Raw genomic sequence first — 19,382 nt, 5'->3', positions numbered from 1 at the left:
CATGTTCTCTTCAGGCAGTCATCAATCTCATTGGAACAGCACCAAACAAAAGTTCCAGCATCATCACCTTGCCCAATGCAGATTCGAGATTCATCACTGAATATGACTTTCATCCAGTCATCCACAGTCCACGATTTTCCTTAGCCCATTGTAACCTTGTTTTTTCTGTTAGGGTGTTAATGATGGCTTTCGTTTAGCTTTTCTGTATGTAAATCCCATTTCCTTTAGGCAGTTTCTTACAGTTCGGTCACAGACTTTCACTCCAGTTTCCTCCCATTCGTTCCTCATTTGTTTTGTTGTGCATTTTTTATTTTTGAGACATATTTCTTTAAGTTTTCTGTCTTGACGCTTTGATGTCTTCCTTGGTCTACCAGTATGTTTGCCTTTAACAACCTTCCCATGTTGCTTGTATTTGGTCCAGAGTTTAGACACAGCTGACTGTGAACAACCAACATCTTTTGCAACATTGCGTGATGATTTACCCTCTTTTAAGAGTTTGATAATCGTCTCCTTTGTTTCAATTGTCATCTCTCGTGTTGGAGCCATGATTCATGTCAGTCCACTTGGTGCAACAGCTCTCCAAGGTGTGATCACTCCTTTTTAGATGCAGACTAACAAGCAGATCTGATTTGATGCAGGTGTTAGTTTTGGGGATGAAAATTTACAGGGTGATTCCATAATTTTTTCCTCAGAATTGAGTGATTCCATATTTTTTCCCTCTGCTTGGTCTAAAAAAGTAACCATTACTGACTGCCACAATTTTTTTTCCTTGATTTCTTATAGTGTTTCTTAAAGCCAGAAAGTTGCCATTTGAAATGACTTTAGTTTTGTGTCATGTCTGTGATCTGCTTTTTTTTTCTACAAAATTAAACAACTGAATGAACATCCTCCGAGGCCAGTGATTCCATAATTTTTGCCAGTGGTTGTATGATCAGGTGGCACTGCATCAAAGTCATTCATCAATAGCTGATATAACCACATAGGCAAGCAATTATTTTGGTAATTTTTTGTCAACCATGACAATATGGAGTTACATACAAAAATTCTGCTTAAAACTTTATTGCAGAAGAAAGAAGCCTCATGTTTTATCTTGTCTGAAAGTGGGTTAGACTTCTCTAAGCTCAGAGGCATCTCGGTTGGACCATCACACAGTAGAAATGTGTATGGTGATCAGAGGAATCAGTATTTCAGATCTTTTTTTTTGAAAGTAATGGATGAAGTGTGCTCCAGACCAAAGACCATCCAGACGTATTGGCAATGAGTCTAAAAGCCAGGGTCTGTCATGGTATGGGGTTGTCAGTGCCCTTGGCAAAGGTAATTTACAATTCTGGGATGCAGCATTAACGCAGAAAAGTACATATTGGCTTTAGAGCAACATGTGTTTCCTTCAAGATGACGTCCATGCATGATATTGCAAAAAGCACATTCTGCACACTGAATGGTGAAGAAGAGCTTATGGGTACTGGACTGGCTGCCTGCAGTTATGATAGATCCCCAACTGAGAATGTGTGGAGAATTCTGAAACATAAAATGCAACGACAGTCCCGTACAGTCAAATTCTGCACTGTACTGATACTGTTAATTGGGGTGGCCTGATTTGGACCAGGCACCTTACTTTACCTGGTCCAAATATATAACCCAGTCCATTTGAGTGAAGCAGGAACTTGCTCAGACTCAGATTCACTGATACTTTTGATTTGTTTATTTTAAACATTATTTAATCTACCCGAGGATTGTTTATTTTACATTATATTCCATTGTAGTGCTGAAGGTGCGAGTCCCCCCACCTCCGTAGGAGTTGAAACCCAAATATCACCTGCTGCTGAGCCAACTGGCTTGTTGTTACTTCAACCTGTCAATAGGTGGCGAGAGTCGGACAGTCTCGCAGCTGGTGCTCGATTATAAATTGATCCCAGAAGAAGACTCAGCCAGCTGCAAGCGAAGAAGAAGAAAGTAGAAAATACACATATACATACATAAAATGACAAGGTAAGAGTCGAAATGCATTTACAGTGAGATAACTGGACTGTGGCGCGAATGTGTGTTCAGTTGACTAACAAAAGCTGAAATGTCTGGTCGTTAACTTGCTAGCTCCATGGGTCAAGCTAACAGGTCTGTTATTGCTTGTGCTGCCTTCTGTCTTGTCTGCTGCAGTGCTGCTGTAAATTAATCTGCTTTCAAAACGTTTTTTAAATCACGAAATCCTGTTTGGTTTGTAGTTATTGTACAGTAAAATGGTTTAATATTGACGTAAAACGTCAAAGCTTAAGTACTACAAAATTCTATTCTGACGCTACGGAATCGACAAGCTAACTTTACTAGCACTTAGCTATTAGGTATTAGCTAACGTGATCATGCCTTTTTCTCGAAGTCTTCGAAGGACTTTTGTGATATGTCACTGTACTACATTTTATACATATCTGTATGTATAGATATTCTGTAAGTCTTCAAATCAATCAGTTTGGTAGATGATATAAAATTTCATTGTTTTGAAATACTTCTGTGCACTGTTTAATTACATTTCAACACACCACTGAGCCGCCTCGGGTCCTGGATGGTCCATCTGTTCCTAAGCAGCAATAATGAATGAGTATTGATCTTTAAAAATAGTTGTCACTTGTTGACTACGGTGCATTGGAGCAGGTCTTCCCTGTAGGGCAGACTGGGATAAGTCCATACCCGGGGCAATTCCTTAACCAGATTTATTTTCTCCTGGTTATGGGTCTTTAGGATTGGAGGGGAGAAAGTTATATTTCAGGTGTATTTTATAACAAGGCTTCTGATTGGCTGTTGACCTTTGAACCTGTCTGGCCAAAAATATGGCAGTTGAACAGACAACAAAAAACAATCCATATTTTTAGGATCCAAAACTACATCATCCAAGCTTTTATTTTGGTAAGTATGTCTTATAAACTCTCAAATAATTGTATAGAATTGATATGTTTTCAAAATAAAGGATCTGATAATGCAAAAATAGATATATCTTGACCTGCAGACTCTTTTGTAAAATGATTTGACATATTGTCAACACTGTGAATGGGGTAAATCCATACCCCTGGGTGTGGAATTACCCCAGAGGTAAACAATGGGTTGTTAGAAAACACTTAATTTCATAGGAATACATTAATTGATATGGGATTACTCACACATATATTTAATGATTTTAAAAATATGAATTTTGTCTTTTTTTAATTACTATTTTTTCTATCGTTCCAGCAAAAATGGTGCGTTTTGATATTCTATTGGAATGTGACACTAAAATGGGTTTAGCAAGTTGTTTTTTCCTTAAAGTTTAAATTTCAGGATTGACTAAAAGATGACTGAATTTCTGACATTGTTGAATGTTTTAATGTTAATGTGGTATGGAATTGCCCCATTCCAAATTTTATTGAGATTTTTTATTTTTATTTTAATGAATAAATATTATGTGCATGTGCAAAGGTGTAGTTCATTTATGTTTTTGTTTAGTAGGTATTGATTGTTTATTAGAATGAGTTTGAAGTGATTCTGCTTCTACATGGTTAAAATATTCAAATTTATAAAAGTAGGGTATGGAATTACCCTGGTCTGCTCTACAAAGTTTGATGTTCAGAAGTTGCCCAGTTCCTCAGGATAAGAAACATCCCCACACCATTATGCTGTCCCTTCTGTCCTTCCCTTAAGGGATTGTGCAGTTAGAAGCAGGTGTTGTGCACTGACCCATCATGCAGGATTTATCTATATGTCAAAGCAAACTGACAATTTTTAGAATGCAGCTCTGAAGGACGACTGCATAGGAACCTACAGAAAGTCTCAGCCATAACTTTAACCCGTGCACAGATTTAACCTTTCAGAAGGATGATGAGGTTAAGGTTGCAAGTACAGACCAAAACAGTAGTTTAAAAATGACATGTACCAAATAATGAAGTAAGATAATGTTTAGAAAACATTTTTAAGCCACTGATGAAATGCGGTCTTCCTGCTTCACAAATGTGGACGTGTAGTATTGAAGCACAGAAATATGTGTTCTCTTTCGGATCTTTAAAACTTTAGAATGTTTCAAGCAAACATTAAAAAAACACTGCTTGTTACACTGATTACTCCACCTGGGGAATAGCCAATGTAACAACCATATATAGTGCAGCAGATAATTGAAACAATCATTCAAATGGTGATAAAAGCATCAAATTCAGCACAAATACTCCTTAGACATTTCTCTTTTGGAAAAAAAAAATGATTGGCCACTTGAATTTTCAATCGGCAGTCAGGTAGGGGTTTGAAATGTAAGTTGCAAGACAACCAGACATTTAATACACACACACACACAGAATAACTTGTTCTAAAATAAATATGGTAATACAATTTAGTGGTGAGCACAGCACTAAAATGACACTGCTGGTAGTTTTGATGTTTACCTACACTACTGCACTGAAGTCCTGTGTGTGTATTTGGTGTTTATGGTTTGTCTTAGTCATTCTTTCTGTAGTTGGGGTTAAGTTATTAATATTTTGCAAACGTGATTACCCTAAACGCTAAAGTCTGCTAAAGGAAAGAGACTGAAGAAATTATTCATAAAACACGTTGTGGATGTGGTACAGCCTTTACAGGCTTTTTCTTGACAAATGTGATCTTTGACAAAGAATTTATCTAATATTGCACGAGTGAAATATTAGATCACTGGTTTTAAAGTCACACAGTTTGAGTTCTTAACTAGAAAGTTTTCCTGTTGAATGGTGACAAATGTAACATTTGGCATTATAGCTTCTTTATGAATGGAGTTGTAATTTTAATGGTGCAGTGTGTCTTTTTCAGAGTGATGCGATGCCTATCAGCCTAAAGAAACTGAACCAGTTTTACATGGTAACTCATTGACACAGCAAAGGTAAAATATAACTTGCTGTTATTAACCTGGGCTCTTTAAGATGCAAGAATCCATTTGCTGATAATGTCTGTGCTGTTATTGTTTTACCGCTTTGTTTGCATTTTTTAGCATAATTAAGATCACAAATCAAGATGTCTCATCGCAGGCCTTTTACTGCCATCGTAGCGACTGTTCTCGGGGTAGCTTTTGGAGGGTTGTTCATATGGAAAGTCTACCGCACACAAAGGAAGAGGCTGCCTTCCATCCAAAAGGTGGCTGATCCTGTGAAAGATTCATGTCCTGAGGAGAAGGACCTTACAGTTGTGGAGTGTCAGTATAGTGAATCACCTCATCTTCTGGAAAAGGAATTTAAGGCTGTTGAATGTCAGACCACACAGCTTCCCCCTCCTGTACACATCCCCTTGTACAAACAGCTGCTGGGGGTGAAACCAGTGATGGTGAGCTCTGAAGAGGAATGGTGTCAGCTGTGGCCTCTGATGGAAAAGGAGCTGTCAGTCTTCCCTGTGCTGGGGCTCGACTGTGAATGGGTAAAATCCAAATGACTAAGAAGTATCGTTACACAGGGGGAGGAATAATCCACCCTCAGTAACTCGGCTATGTTTGAGCTGTTGTTTGGACTATATTGTTTATATTTTTTTATGTTGCCAGTTCAGGAACTGGACTCTCAAGTCACATTCTGTACATTGATCATACATGGTTAAACTGATGCAATTATGATTCAGTAATTTCTTTATTTTCAAATAAGAGATGATTGTTGAACATTGTTGAAATTTCCTCAAATCTAGTTTTTTTTTTTTTTTTCTTCTTCTTTCTTGTTTGTATTTTTCTCTTGATATTCTAGGTATCTGCAAAGGGCCGAGCTTCTGCTGTGTCGCTGCTGCAGGTTGCTACTTATTCTGGACTCTGTGTCTTGGTGAGGCTGCTGGGATTTCGCAGCGGGCAGCAAGCATTCCCCCTTAGTTTAATAGAAGTTCTTTGCAATCCCCGCATTTTGAAAGTCGGTGTTGGTTGCTATGAAGACGGCAAGCGTCTGATGCGTGACTACAGCCTGTCATTGGTGTGCACTGTTGACCTGCGCTACCTGGCCTTAAGACAAAGGTGCAACTCGGCTGTCTTTTAATACACTCTCTTGTTTTTGTCACAATTTGACAATTATCATCTCAATTTTCAGAAAAGAAATGTTGAATAATGGCCTCAGTCTCAAGTCCCTGGCAGCAGATCTGTTGGATGTATGTCTCGATAAATCATTAGAGCTGCGCTGCAGCAACTGGGAAGCAGACCAGTTATCTCTGGAGCAGGCAGGGATTTGTTGTTTTTCATATCTTCAGTGAAATTTTTCATTTAAGAATGATGTACATGTTGTCCTATTATTTGTGCTCATCTCACTTTTAGATGAGTTATGCAGCCAGAGATGCCAAAGTTTCCATTGCTCTGTTCTTTCGTCTCCTTGGCCTCTGCTCTGAAGCCAGTCCCACAAGTTCCAGTGGGAGCTCATATTCTGAGCTGGTTGCTCGCTGTCAGGGACTGGTTGACGTGCCATTTAAGGGCCGAGGAGATGGTGATGACGGAGAGAAGAGGCGGAAAACGCGGAAGCCACCCACTCATGAAAACCCAGAGTCTGGTGATCAACAAGTCCCAGACCCTCGAAACAATAAGAGAAAACCACTGGGTGTTGGCTATTCTCCAAGGTGAGGACAGGCCAAAAAATGAAACCAGATTTGTGGAATACACACATACTCAATAGAAATGTCCAGCTACAAATTAATTGGCTTGAAGTTTGAGTTTTGCCTTCAGGGTTGTATTTAAATGTCTCTGCAGTACATTAGCAGACTAGCAGCCCAAGAATGTAAACCTCAGTATTGAATTTTTTTTTTTTTTTTTTTAGTTCAGGGTTCAGTATAGTTTATTTTTTTATACAGACACTTTTGTGAAGTCACCTATTGCTGTGTTACAGGAAGTCTCCTCTCTACGATAACTGCTTCCTTCATGCTCCTGACGGCCAGCCCTTGTGTACCTGTGACAAGAAGAAAGCCAAATGGTACCTAGATAAAGGAATAGGAGGTACGCTAGATAATTTCTTAAAAATGGAAATGTCTGCGGGGTATTTTTGGGGTGGGGGGCACAGTAATGTGAAGCTACACTATGTGACTCTTCTGGTATACAAATAATGTTTGAGTTCAATGGTACAAATATTTCATGAGGTGAAAGATGGAATGTTCACTCAACGAGGCGAAACTACGTTAAATGGTACGTTCCAGCTTTCACAAAGTAAATATTTGTTCTTCATTCATTATTATTATTCAAAACATTATTCATTATGTTTTATATAACGACTAAAATAGATCGTTGTTGTTAACAGTTAGATGTAGTCTGTGATGCCGTGCACTGACTTTGTGGACTTCCAAAAAAAAGTCTTTGGATGCTTCCTTAGTCCAGCAAAAAAAAATTTGTCCAGCTTTTCATCCTAACAGTTGACTGACTGTCTTCCTGTGTATAATGTGTTCTTCTGTTTCTGAGCCAGTTCTTCAGAGTGAAGATCCTTTTGTCGTGAGGTTGCTGTTTGAGCCGTCAGGGCGTCCAGACTCTCAGCACGACTACTACCTCAATGCAAAGGAGAATCTTTGTGTGGTCTGTGGCAAAGCTGATTCCTACATTAGGTTTGACTTGATTTCCATTTGTGTTGATTTAATGATGACAGTAAAGGTAGAACAGATTATCTGCTGCTACATGCATTTCACAGTAAAAGTATTGTAACTAAAAATTAAGGCAGGTGTGATTGCAAAGACCTTTACTGTGTAAGTCAGTCATTCTGTCTGAGTTTTTCTCCGTTGAGCACATTTAACAGATGTGAGATAAAATCCATTGTTTGCTTGCTGAGGGGGAAAAAGAAGCAGGAGCAAACCTGAGTGTTTAAGTTGCTTGTAAGCATGTTTTCAGGGGAAGATCTGGGGTGGGGCTAATGAATACTTTAACCTAAAATTCAGACTTTTTCAATATATAAAATAATTCAAATAATGTCCAACAAAATAAAAACTAAAAGCCTCTGAAGTCGGGCAGCACGGTGGCTTAGTGGTTTGCACTGTTGCCTCACAGCGAGAAGGTTATGGGTTTAATTCCTGCCTGTGGCCTTTCTGTGTGGAGTTTGCATGTTCTCCCCATGTTTGCGTGGCTTTCCTCCGGGTGCGCCAGTTTCCTCCCACATCCAAAGACTTGCAGGTTAGGTGGATTGGAATCTTAAATTGTTCATTGGTGTGCGAGTGAGTGTGAATGTGTTTCTGTTTGTGGCCCTGCGACTGCTCGTTTGTGGTCGGAGGACACAACACACACTGCGATATTGGGCCAAAAAAATCCAACATGTTGAATATCCCCAATTTGCGATCGGTGCTCTCTTGATGTCCTTCCGAGCAGATCAGAGTGCTCTGAACACACCACACACGGCACGAATATCTGATAAGATTATTGTTGGAGTCATCGCGATTGTCGGAAGGGGAAGATCGGGTCCGATATTGGCCTAATTATCCTGCCGTGTGAACCAGGCCTTAGTTCAGAAAGACAATTTTTTTTTTTTTTTTTTTTTTTTTTTTTTTTAGTTTGAGGTCTAAAGTTTGTGCTCTTGAGTCATGTGTATTTCTATATTGTCATTTTCTGTTAGTGACTTGTACTGAATAAATAAGATTAAATAATATGCTTTTGCTTCCCTCAGGAAAAATATTGTGCCACATGAGTACAGACGGCATTTTCCCACTGAGATGAAGGACCACAACTCTCACGACATCCTGCTGCTGTGCACTGCATGCCACGCTGCCTCCAATGTGCACGACGGCTTCCTGAAGCAGCAGTTGGCTGAAGAGTTTGCAGCACCTCAGGGTTGCGAGGAGGGGATGCGACTGCTGGAGGACTCAGACCGGCGGCAGGTGCGCTCAGCGGGCCGGGCTCTGCTCATTGCTGGTGATGGACTGCCCGCACAACGACGAGAGGAGTTGGAGTCGAAGATCAAGTGTTTTTTCAACATGAGCAAAGAGCAGGAGCTGACAAAGGAGGTGCTGCAGGAGGCTGCTAGTCTGGAGACGAGGTGCGAAGTAGAACTAAGCGAAGGATTAAAGTGCTCACCCTGTCGTCTTCTGTCACACCAACCACCTGCATATCCTCCCTCAAAACATCCACAAACCTGAATTTTTGGCCTCCCTCTGCTCCTTCCTGGTGGTCCTATCCTCATCATTGTTACATGTTCCTTCCTAATCGTATCCGTGATACTCTTCTCTACCTTCTTTTTGTCAGAGCGACTGGCCCAAGCTGCAAAACATGGCTCATCTCACCACCTTGTAAACTTTAACTCTTGTGGATATGGTTTTATGTCAAATCATGCCACTCTACTCCGCCCAGTCCAGCCTTTCTGCACTCTGGTCACCCCTTTACTTTAAACAGTTGACTCAACTATTCAGACTTGTCTACGTTCACCCCTTGTACTCAGCTGTATGGCCTCTGTCCTCATCCCAACATGCTCCTTAGTCTCACTACAGATCACCAGGTCCTCTCCAACCATTGCAGTCCATGGAGGTTCTGGTCTGATCTTGCTTGTTAACCTGCCCATCACTGCTGCAAATATGAAATGTTTCTAATCCCACCTCTATAATGAAGCTGTTTTATTGCTCCCACACTTCACTGCTGTCACCACTCCTCTCTCACCACTTTCTCTCTATACTTTTCAACCAGCATTCAGAGTGAATTCTGCACCTGTTGTGCTCTTTTTCAGCATGAAATTGTCAGTATAGCTCTGCTCATCACCCCTTATTGTTCAAAATCAGCTCCAGAATCATCTGGACCAATTGCTTTTCTGCTTTTCATCCATATTAATCATCACACTTCCCAAATTACTCTCCACATCATCCAACTTTCTCACTCTTTTTCTTTGTTCACCACCTTCTCAGCATCACTTTCTCAACATTCTCCTCACTTCTTGGCACATTTCCGTCCACATCCTTTATCACCTGAGCCTGCTGCACGTACTTTACAACACACACCCTTTATTTGGAAAATCCTTGTCTTACTCTTTCTTATACCCCTACTCCACAGAGCGCAGTTCCTTCCCCTTTCATGCGGAATAGCAAATCAGGGTGCATTTTGAACCATCATAGTAACTTCTTGATCCATCTTTGGTCAATCTTGTACGAACTTGATGTACGCAGTAGTTACAGCCATCATTGGACCAGTTTTGAAATCAGGGTGAAATTTCCAAAAATTTTATTTCAAATCTGCATCATGTCATCACATAAGCTGTTTCATCCCATTTTTTTCACTTTCTGGATGGTGGGGGATTGTAATAGAATGGTGCCCTGTGGAGTAGGGGTATTAGTGTTCATGTGCAGGTCACACTATGACTTTGCCCCTGCCACCATTTTCTTCAATGTATGCCACATCTGCTTGTACTCATGCCTACTTTATTAATCTCGTGAGTATCTCCGTTCTTGATGGTCAGTGATTCTGTCAATAGATAAACTCTGTGGGTGTGTTGTAAATACAGATGCCTGGTACCATTAATTAATATTAATATTTAACATGTCCTGGCATGTACACAGACATTCACTATACAGCTTTATTTCTGCCATTTTATGTTTCTAAATGTAAATGAGGTCACATGGAAGCCTTGATCTTATGTATTTGTTGCGTACAGTTTTGCATATAATATAAATTATACCCTTTTCTCTCTCTCTCTACGAAGGCTGTTCAATGAAGCATACGTACCTCATGGTCTGAAGGTGGTGCGTGCCCACGCCAAGCTGGGCCTGCAGGGCCTCATGGACCTGGAACGTCGGTGGAGGCAGCACTTCCTCACGACCATGCAGCCACGCCACTTACCTCCACTTTGGTCCGTCGACCACAACCACAGTAAGTACCAACGCAAATATGGAGCCAACTTGATTATTAAGCTCAACTGATCGACCGGGCTGTGTAAGGAAGTCAGACTACCAAGCCGGACCAAAAGTCCCACGTTCTGCTCTAATGCGGCAGCACGTGGACTTAGACTGCCGCTGTCATTTTGTTGGAAGACTGCGGTGCAGATGGATGTGCTAATATGCCTGCGGGACCAAAATGTTACCAGCATGTGGCTGCACTGTGGCATAAACAACATTAATGTGGCCACTGCTAGTGTGAGCAAGTACTCAGGATCTGTGGTGGATGGAGGATAAATTTATTTATTTTTAAATGTGGTGTGTTATGCTGCTGTTTCATTTCCTGAACTCTGAAGGACTTTAATGAACTGGAACAGACTGCTTGTGGTTAAGATTTTGTCTGTATAATAAAATCAGCACTGATGTATTAACGCTGTGGTCGAAGCCCCGACTGCATATGAATGTTCTTTTTAATATGGAACATTTTTTTATGGGGGGGGGGGAGATTCTGTAGGAATTTTTTTTAAATAGGAAGAAAACCCTGCAGCCTACCCTAAACGCCCCCACAGGCTGGCAGATCATTAGGTCTGTCTGGGGAAATCTTGCATTGCAGAGAGGGGCTGCTTCAGAGACCCAGTACTAACTTTGCCCTCATCTTGATCTTTGTTGTAGGTCAGTAAATGAAGAAATTGGAGATGGTACTTTTGATCGTAGTTATAAGATTTAACACAGTCAGAGCAAAGGTGGCACTTTATAGAAAACTCCAAATGTCGTCTCTCCCCCACATGTCCCTGTGCTGTATCTCCTCCTGGATGGACACTTGCATGGCTCATTTTTTTTTTTTTTCAGATGTGCCTCTTAACTCTAAATCCGGTACAGGAGACTCGTCCCAGCACTTGGTCATGAACTCTCTTCAGTTTACCGTGAATTCATTACGACGTCGTTGCCACAACACAAACTGTACAGTGAAGGGCAAAAGGTGTCAACTGACCTTGATCATGGTTTTTGTTTACCTTTTAAACTACAGGTTTGTTTGCAGGGCAGATTATCAGGCTTTCAGTGCAATAAAATTTAAGTGCATGTAACCTGATGTTAATGATGAAACACCTGTTCTGGTATTAGTCCTTAAAGGTTGAAGCAGTTTGTTATCCCAAGTTGTTAATTGAGCTAAGTGTTGTATGGACTTTCTTGTGTTTTGTGTTGATACTGCACATTCCCTTGCACGGGGAAAAAAAGCAGAACATTGTCTTATTTCTTACAAAATCACAGTTTAATAAATAGTCTGTAAAAATGAGTACAAAAGTGGTTTTCTTAACATTTCATATATGAATCACTCATGACTCTCAGGTCAAAGGAGTCTTTAGTTGGGTTTTTGTCAGGAATGACTTTTTCTTTACAATCTAGTTACGCTGAATTAAGGCCTCTTGATTTTGGCATCAGAACAATCTGTCAGTCAAATATTTTGTATCTGAAGTTGAATTAGTGTAGTTATGAGCTCCCCTGGTTTCACAGTTCAGTCAGGAAAAGTAAAGAAAAATACCCACAATGGCTCAACATGCAGATGTAATTAATCCCCTTTCCTCTAAAGTTTGATAACGATAAACATTCCTAACGGTCAGTGTTAGACACTGCAGACATGACAATGGCACATGAGGCTGCTTCAGTTAAGGAGATTCCATCAAACTTTGATTTGTCCCCCAATTAGTTGAATTGTTTAATGGGGGTAAAATTTGATGGAAGTCCCCTTTAGAAGATGTGTTAAAGGAGTGCAATTCTGTGTAATGAATGACATCTTTACTGCATTACAGTGAAACCACTGGCAGTGTGGAAACGCACCTAAAGGCTCAAAGTGGAGCACTGACTAACTCCAGAACAAACAGTCCGGTTATTCGGTGGCGTCCACTACTGCAGTGGATTTCACAGTTCTCAACACTATATTACTGCATATTGTAAAAACTCCTTTTGTTCACCTAACAAAAAGACAATTTAACATAGCCCTGTTTTTGACTTGGGGCCTAAAAACCTAGGGACAGGGTTGGGTATCTCATATTTCTGTAATGGGATGGGAAGAACATGTTAAGACATTTGAGCTGTCGTTCAACCTTCAAGGTAACATTTTTGCACACATTTCATGAGGGAGAGTCATCAAACTGCACCTACACACTCGTTACTTCACAGGAACAGAATTGACATTTTCACACAGATCAATAGATTGTCACATTAACATAAGATGCTGCACAAATGGCTGTGAGGACAACATTTAGCACAGTGAGCTACACAAGTTCAATAAATAACTCCTAAATGCGGTGAAGCGAATGGTTCCTCTGGTTTTTGGTCAAAGCCTGCCAGGAAAAACAAAAACTACAGATTTGGTGTTTTTCCATCAACGTTTGCATGATAATTTACGCACCGAGTGAGTTTCACGACCCTCGAGCCCTTGAAACGGTTAACATTACAGGGGCTTCAATGACAAACCTCTTTCACGCATAACCTTTTTTTTTTTTCTTCTTTTTTGACTATCTGCACCAGCACTGTTTTCCCAACATGTTATTATTGCTTGCATGTTAAAACATACAGAATGGTAAACTACTGTGAGAACTACATTAATATTTTTCTCAATGAGACTCCAGCATGAATGATGACAGCAGTAAAAAAGAAAATAATAAATAAATACCAAAATCTGTGCGCCCCCTGCTGGATTCTTTCTGCTCTAACAGACTCCAGTGTGCATTTAAGGAGACAAAATAGATGTTTGCTGGTGTATTCAGGATGCAGTAAGCCACAAATTCTTTGGAGTTTTGTTGGGTAGAAGCCACGCAATGTCCTGTCTCAAACGAACGACACACACTCGTCACACACTTCACTGCCTTTCTCAACTGCATCAACGCAACTCCTCTGAAAAACACAATTGGCACATATTGAAATAAATACCCTGGAAGCTTGGCACTATGTAAAAGAAACTCACATTTGAAAGAAATCTTATTTTTTTTTACAAAAGCTATTAAATAATCTGGGTCCATTCCACATTTTTCATCATCCTCACTATTATATACTATATGCTGATGAAGGTTACAGCAGTGTCGTAAACCTTTTGAATGACTGAACTACCACTGAAACAATAGAGCTCCTATTCAAATAGACTTTTTCCCCCACAAACATACATCAAAATGAAGTATCTAACATTTATCAGACTATAGATAGTGCTGTTGTCTGGTATGCATCTCTTTATAGTGCCTCTTATTTTTCCTCCTCTTGTCCTCAGTCACTTGAAAGTTCCCTCTGAACCCTAGAACAAAACAATTCCTGGGAACCAACAAGACCATTCAGAATCCCCACCAAACCATGTCGCTACTTCTGGAATCACGTTCAGCTGTAGTCTGCTGACGGATGATGTGGACGTCTCTCACCTCACAGGTGGCCCTCCAAAAAGCTGGTGACAGCCTGGTCCAGTGAAGTTCCCGACACTGGGGGGCCCTGCAGCCGCTGGAGCTCCAGGATGCTGTTGATGGCACACTGTAGATGCTCACTGAGCATGTTGTCCTCTTGGAGGGTTGGAGGTGGCGGGCTGAAATTCTGCTCTGTTTTATCCAGTCTGTAGCATTTCAGTTTTGGGGTGCAGGGGTCCCTAGAAGGCAACTCAAAGCTCGCAGCCTGTGGCTCTGGCATAGAAATTGGATTTGGGGTTTTTGTTTTGGGATCAGGTGCTGTTGGTGGTCCAGAAGTGGCATCGCTGCACAGGATGTCATCAGCAGCCTTCCCAGCCAGGATTCTGCTGGAGATGTCCTCGCTGTGATGAGGATGCGGCGGGGCTCCATTGAGTGTCTGAGAGATGCGCTCGGTTAGAGCACTGCTGCCGTTTGTCAACTGCCCAGTGTGGTCTCTCTTGAGTCCCAGGTCACAGACAGAGTTATGGACCACTTTACGAGACCCAGTTTCTTGCTTGATGGTGAGCCTGAGAGCCCCACGGGAACTGGAGCGGTACGTTTTAAGCCCTGGAGGCCGGTCAGACAGTCTGGTCCAGGGTGGTGGAGAAGACGGGCTGCCAGAGGAATATAGGTGGGAGGGACCGCAGGGGTGCGCATCATGAGGGGGAGACGCTGAAGTACCCACAGCCATCATACACAACTCTGGAACAAAGAGAGTGTTTGAGCAAAAATAGCCAGTAACAGGTCAGCCACTCAGGTTTTCCTGAGCAACACCTCGATACTAGTCGTCCGTTCTCGTGTGCTTATGGAGCTCAGCATGGTGCTGGGCACAGATCAACGTAACTCAAGGAAAACTCGCTCAAACTCGAGGCAGCTTTGAACATGTTCAAAGCTCTTTGGAGCTCTGTTGGACTCTCAGCTGCCTTGTGTTCAGCTCAGGGGTGCTACACGTGTCTGCATCCAATTTTCAGACTGAGCAGGGAAAGACTGCAAGATACCAGGAGCTGAGAATGGGAGTGTGCGTCACGCTGTCCAAGTGTGGGCAATGTATGGGTGGCTGGGAATCCACTGAGCTTTGAATAAAACAAATTTTCTCACCTTGTGCTGAGTGGTGTGCCTGCTTGAGAGGACTACGCCAAAAGTGGGCAAGCGGGAGCAGTTCTGGGGCAGTAGACCATTGTTACATTCTCAATGAGTATGTCAATCTTGTGTGAATGAGATGTTCAAACATCTTCAAGCTGTGTAACAATTCATTTTGTGATGAACTGTATAGAATAATGAAAGACAAGATAGAGCTTTTGTCTTTTTGTCACTCTGCTACAAGGAGGTGCTGTGTTTTTCAGATAAAACACACGGTGGAAGCGACGGCATCAAACACGATACACTTTTCACTTATGACACTTAACTCAATAACCAATTGGAACTACAAAAACACAAATCGATAACACTAATGCTGCGTTTACACATAACGATGGCAAATCACAAATGCCACGAAGTATACATTCTTGGTCGCTGATCATGAACGTAATGTTTCGGGGCAGAGGTGTCAGGAGTCCTCAGGAACTGCTGCAACCTGTTACCACGTGTTACGGTTAATGGCACGTGTTGCTGGAGAATTATCAGGAACCATTACACACAGTCAAGAATAATGTTGCATGCTATTGTGCGTAACAGCGCATCGTTATGTTCCGTCACATTATGAATGGGGCGAATTGTCTCCACACACACCCATATTCATTCTGCCATCAGTTGCTGAACAATTTGGGTTGCTCCAGTTTGCTCCTCAAAATCCACAGCAGAATAACTTTGTGATTGCATGCTTAATTGGGCTCTGTGCCATGGACTGATACAGAAAGGAGGAGGAGACAGAGCCAGATGTGTGGCTCCACGCGGCTCTCATCTCGCTCATTTTCGCCAATCACCGGGCACATGCAGCAGGTGGAACACCTGCAGGAGCGCACTGAGGAGCATTAGAACGAGGCTTTTAGCCGACTTGGCGTCACTGTCCTCCTTCAGCATATTGCAGCAATGAAACTGAATGCGGTGCAGCAGGGTTTAATTGTGCGCACGTCAGAGAAGAACACTGTCACGTTATATTAAGGATCACCACTAATCAAGACGGGTCAATGCTCTCAGTTGCGACCTCCACGACATGAGGCAAAATGAGGGTGGTGCGTGACATTCGTAGAAGTTTTTTTGGCAACCAAAAACATGCTCCACAAAAATCACGAATATCACGCATGAACACGCACTATTAAGAAACCTATTCAGGGGTGATTCTTTAACTATGGGCACTATTGGCCTTGTAAATGTAATTTCCACCACACCATTGCCTTACAATATAAAGCACCTTGGGGCAACTGTTTGTTGTGATTTGGCGCTATATACATGTGCTCTGATGTCAGTTTATCTCCACAGAAACTACCCAAACAATCTTTTATACAAACTGTTTAAAGGGACATTACAGTGTTGTGGTGGAAATTACGGCAATAGTGTGGGACAACTACATTTTGTTTAAAAAAAATCACAACAGTTGTATGACATTGAATACCCCAATTATGTTTTGAATATTTTACTGATATTTTATTCAGAGATATTTTAAAACATTAGAAAAAACGTTTCTTTACCATTCATTTTTATCATTGAAGATCAAAAGTCTGGGTGTGGGACAAGCACAAAACGGCAATATTTGCATATAATGATGCTGAAAAAAGGTGAAAAAGTCATCATAGACTACTAGAACAAATTTCTTAACACACTTTCATTGTAAAGATAACTATAAAAGTGTGAAATTTCCCCCTTTTGTCTGTTTTTCATACAATATGATCAAAGGATATAAGTGCCCGTAGTCTAAGAATCACCCTCAGATGCGTTAAGAATGTCAGGAATGTGCCATGAATCACGCAAATATGACATTCGTAATGCATCTTGCCTATGTGTAAACGCAGCATAACACTATTAAACTAACATGAACCACAGAAACATTTAAAAACCCAGAACTCCCATAATGCATTGCAGCACAAGAATTTACAGATTTAGCGAGCGGCCCGGCGATCGCTCCAATTTAATTTTGCTGAGTATCATCATGACATTAAATTATTTTCACGACTACGCATTTCTTAATGCAGTTATATGATCGGTTGATTTTACTGCTCATTCATATGTTGGAGCGCAGAGTGCATTTTATTTTTTTTTTTATTTCCCCTTCCCTTTCCGTGACAACCAATCAAAGCTCTTACAGGACCACCTCATACCTAGCAACAGGGTCAACCCCGCCTCCTCACTAAGATAGGAGTTTCTGTCAACTTCTTGCCCAGAGTTGCTCTTAGACACCTCTTGGGTCTCTCTTAGGCTGGGAGTCCTTGCCAGAATATTTTAGGCTAAGTTAAGAGCTCTTTGAGAGGACTTTGAGATGCACCAAGGATACGGACCTGGTTTATAAAGGGCAGACCTGGCAACCTGCCTGAAAATGAAAGTAAACAGCTGTACCCTTGTCATAAGTTCAGCTGCTTTTAGCATGCGTTTCACTTTTTCTAAATGTTTGAAAAATATTGAGCTTGTGGTTTCTTTTCCTGAGGACTCGAGCAGTGCACTTTAATGTTTTCGAGGAATGAATGGCACATTGCGTTTTGCAGTCTGCGTTGACAGCGCTTCCTGATGGGAAAGTCCGCTGTTCTCCGGCTTTCCACTCCAAACCAGCTGTCATTTGTATGAAGCACATTTAATTCAAGACATTAAATGTAGTTTCACACAAGCAATTTTTACTATTGTAATACTGAATGATTTTTAAAAATAAAGCCGTGACAAAAATGTGTACAGGATTACAGCTGACAGTATCAGTGTGATCTACTAAATATTGCACTCGGTGCAAAGAGCTGAAATGAAATGGGAGCTACAACCCCTGGCAAAAATTATGGAATCACCGGCCTCAGGGGATGTTCATTCAGTTGTTTAATTTTGTAGAAAAAAAGCAGATCACAGACATGACACAAAACTAAAGTCATTTCAAATGGCAACTTTCTGGCTTTAAGAAACACTATAAGAAATCAAGAAAAAAAGATTGTGGCAGTCAGTAACGGTTACTTTTTTAGACCAAGCAGAGGAAAAAAAAAAAATGGAATCACTCAATTCTGAGGAAAAACCTATGGAATCACCCTGTAAATTTTCATCCCCCAAATTAACACCTGCATCATATCAGATCTGCTTGTTAGTCTGCATCTAAAAAGGAGTGAACACACCTTGGAGAGCTGTTGCACCAAGTGGACTGACATGAATCATGGCTCCAACACGAGAGATGTCAATTGAAACAAAGGAGAAGATTATCAAACTCTTAAGAGGGTAAATCATCACGCAATGTTGCAAAAGATGTTGGTTGTTCACAGTCAGCTGTGTCTAAACTCTGGACCAAATACAAACAACATGGGAAGGTTGTTAAAGGCAAATATACTGGTAGACCAAGGAAGACATCAAAGCGTCAAGACGGAAAACTTAAAGCAATATGTCTCAAAAATCAAATGCACAACAAAACAAATGAGGAACAAATGGGAGGAAACTGGAGTCAACGTCTGTGACCGAACTGTAAGAAACCGCCTAAAGGAAATGGGATTTACATACAGAAAAGCTAAACGAAAGGCATCATTAACACCTAAACAGAAAAAAAAACAAGGTTACAATGGGCTAAGGAAAAGCAATTGTGGACTGTGGATGACTGGATGAAAGTCATATTCAGTGATGAATCTCGAATCTGCATTGGGGAAGGTGATGATGCTGGAACTTTTGTTTGGTGCCTTTCCAATGAGATTTATAAAGATGACTGCCTGAAGAGAACATGTAAATTTCCAGTCATTGATGATATGGGGCTGCATGTCAGGTAAAGGCACTGGGGAGATGGCTGTCATTACATCATCAATAAATGCACAAGTTTATGTTGATATTTTGGACAATTGAAAGGATGTTTGGGGATGATGAAATCATTTTTCAAGATGATAATGCATCTTGCCATAGAGCAAAAACTGCAAAAACATTCCTTGCAAAAAGACACATAGGGTCAAAGTCATGGCATAGGGTCAGTGTCAATGAGCAGATCTGATTTGATGCAGGTATTAATTTGGGGGATGAAAATTTACAGGGTGATTCCATAATTTTTTCCTCAGAATTGAGTGATTCCATATTTTTTTCCTCTGCTTGGTCTAAAAAAGTAACCGT

General features: G+C 41.0%; 2 protein-coding genes across 8 annotated transcripts in view; one reads left to right on the top strand and one right to left on the bottom strand.

Annotated features, from left to right (window-relative positions):
- The first annotated feature begins 1,904 nt into the window (after positions 1–1,904).
- exd2 (exonuclease 3'-5' domain containing 2) lies at positions 1,905–12,047 on the top strand. 5 transcript variants are annotated; one of them, XM_034159939.1, is made up of 11 exons: positions 1,905–1,989; positions 4,792–4,861; positions 4,970–5,388; positions 5,703–5,959; positions 6,033–6,159; positions 6,254–6,549; positions 6,816–6,922; positions 7,383–7,518; positions 8,565–8,933; positions 10,581–10,747; positions 11,602–12,047. In XM_034159939.1, exons 3-11 carry the CDS (start codon positions 4,993–4,995, stop codon positions 11,835–11,837), a joined length of 2,091 nt encoding a protein of 696 aa, XP_034015830.1. In that variant the 5' UTR covers positions 1,905–1,989; positions 4,792–4,861; positions 4,970–4,992; the 3' UTR covers positions 11,838–12,047. The 5 variants fall into 5 exon arrangements, with proteins under 5 accessions (XP_034015830.1, XP_034015829.1, XP_034015833.1 ...); XM_034159938.1 differs by having other exon boundaries at positions 4,792–5,388; XM_034159941.1 differs by lacking the exon at positions 1,905–1,989 and having other exon boundaries at positions 4,778–4,861.
- Positions 12,048–13,086: 1,039 nt separating this feature from the next.
- The window catches only part of si:ch211-168d23.3 (BRD4-interacting chromatin-remodeling complex-associated protein), a 38,486-nt gene continuing 32,190 nt past the window's right edge, over positions 13,087–19,382 (bottom strand). For all 3 annotated transcript variants that reach the window (XM_034159936.1, XM_034159935.1, XM_034159937.1), the window contains one exon: positions 13,087–14,879. In XM_034159936.1, the coding sequence (XP_034015827.1) occupies positions 14,161–14,879 (719 nt within the window). In that variant the 3' untranslated portion in view covers positions 13,087–14,160. The remainder of the gene's footprint in view (positions 14,880–19,382) is intronic.

Source organism: Thalassophryne amazonica, chromosome 19 (assembly GCF_902500255.1).
Source record: "Thalassophryne amazonica chromosome 19, fThaAma1.1, whole genome shotgun sequence".
Classification (NCBI taxonomy): Eukaryota; Metazoa; Chordata; class Actinopteri; order Batrachoidiformes; family Batrachoididae; genus Thalassophryne; species Thalassophryne amazonica.
The sequence above is the reverse complement of the archived record's forward strand: the minus strand, read 5'-3'. Positions and strand labels throughout refer to the sequence as shown.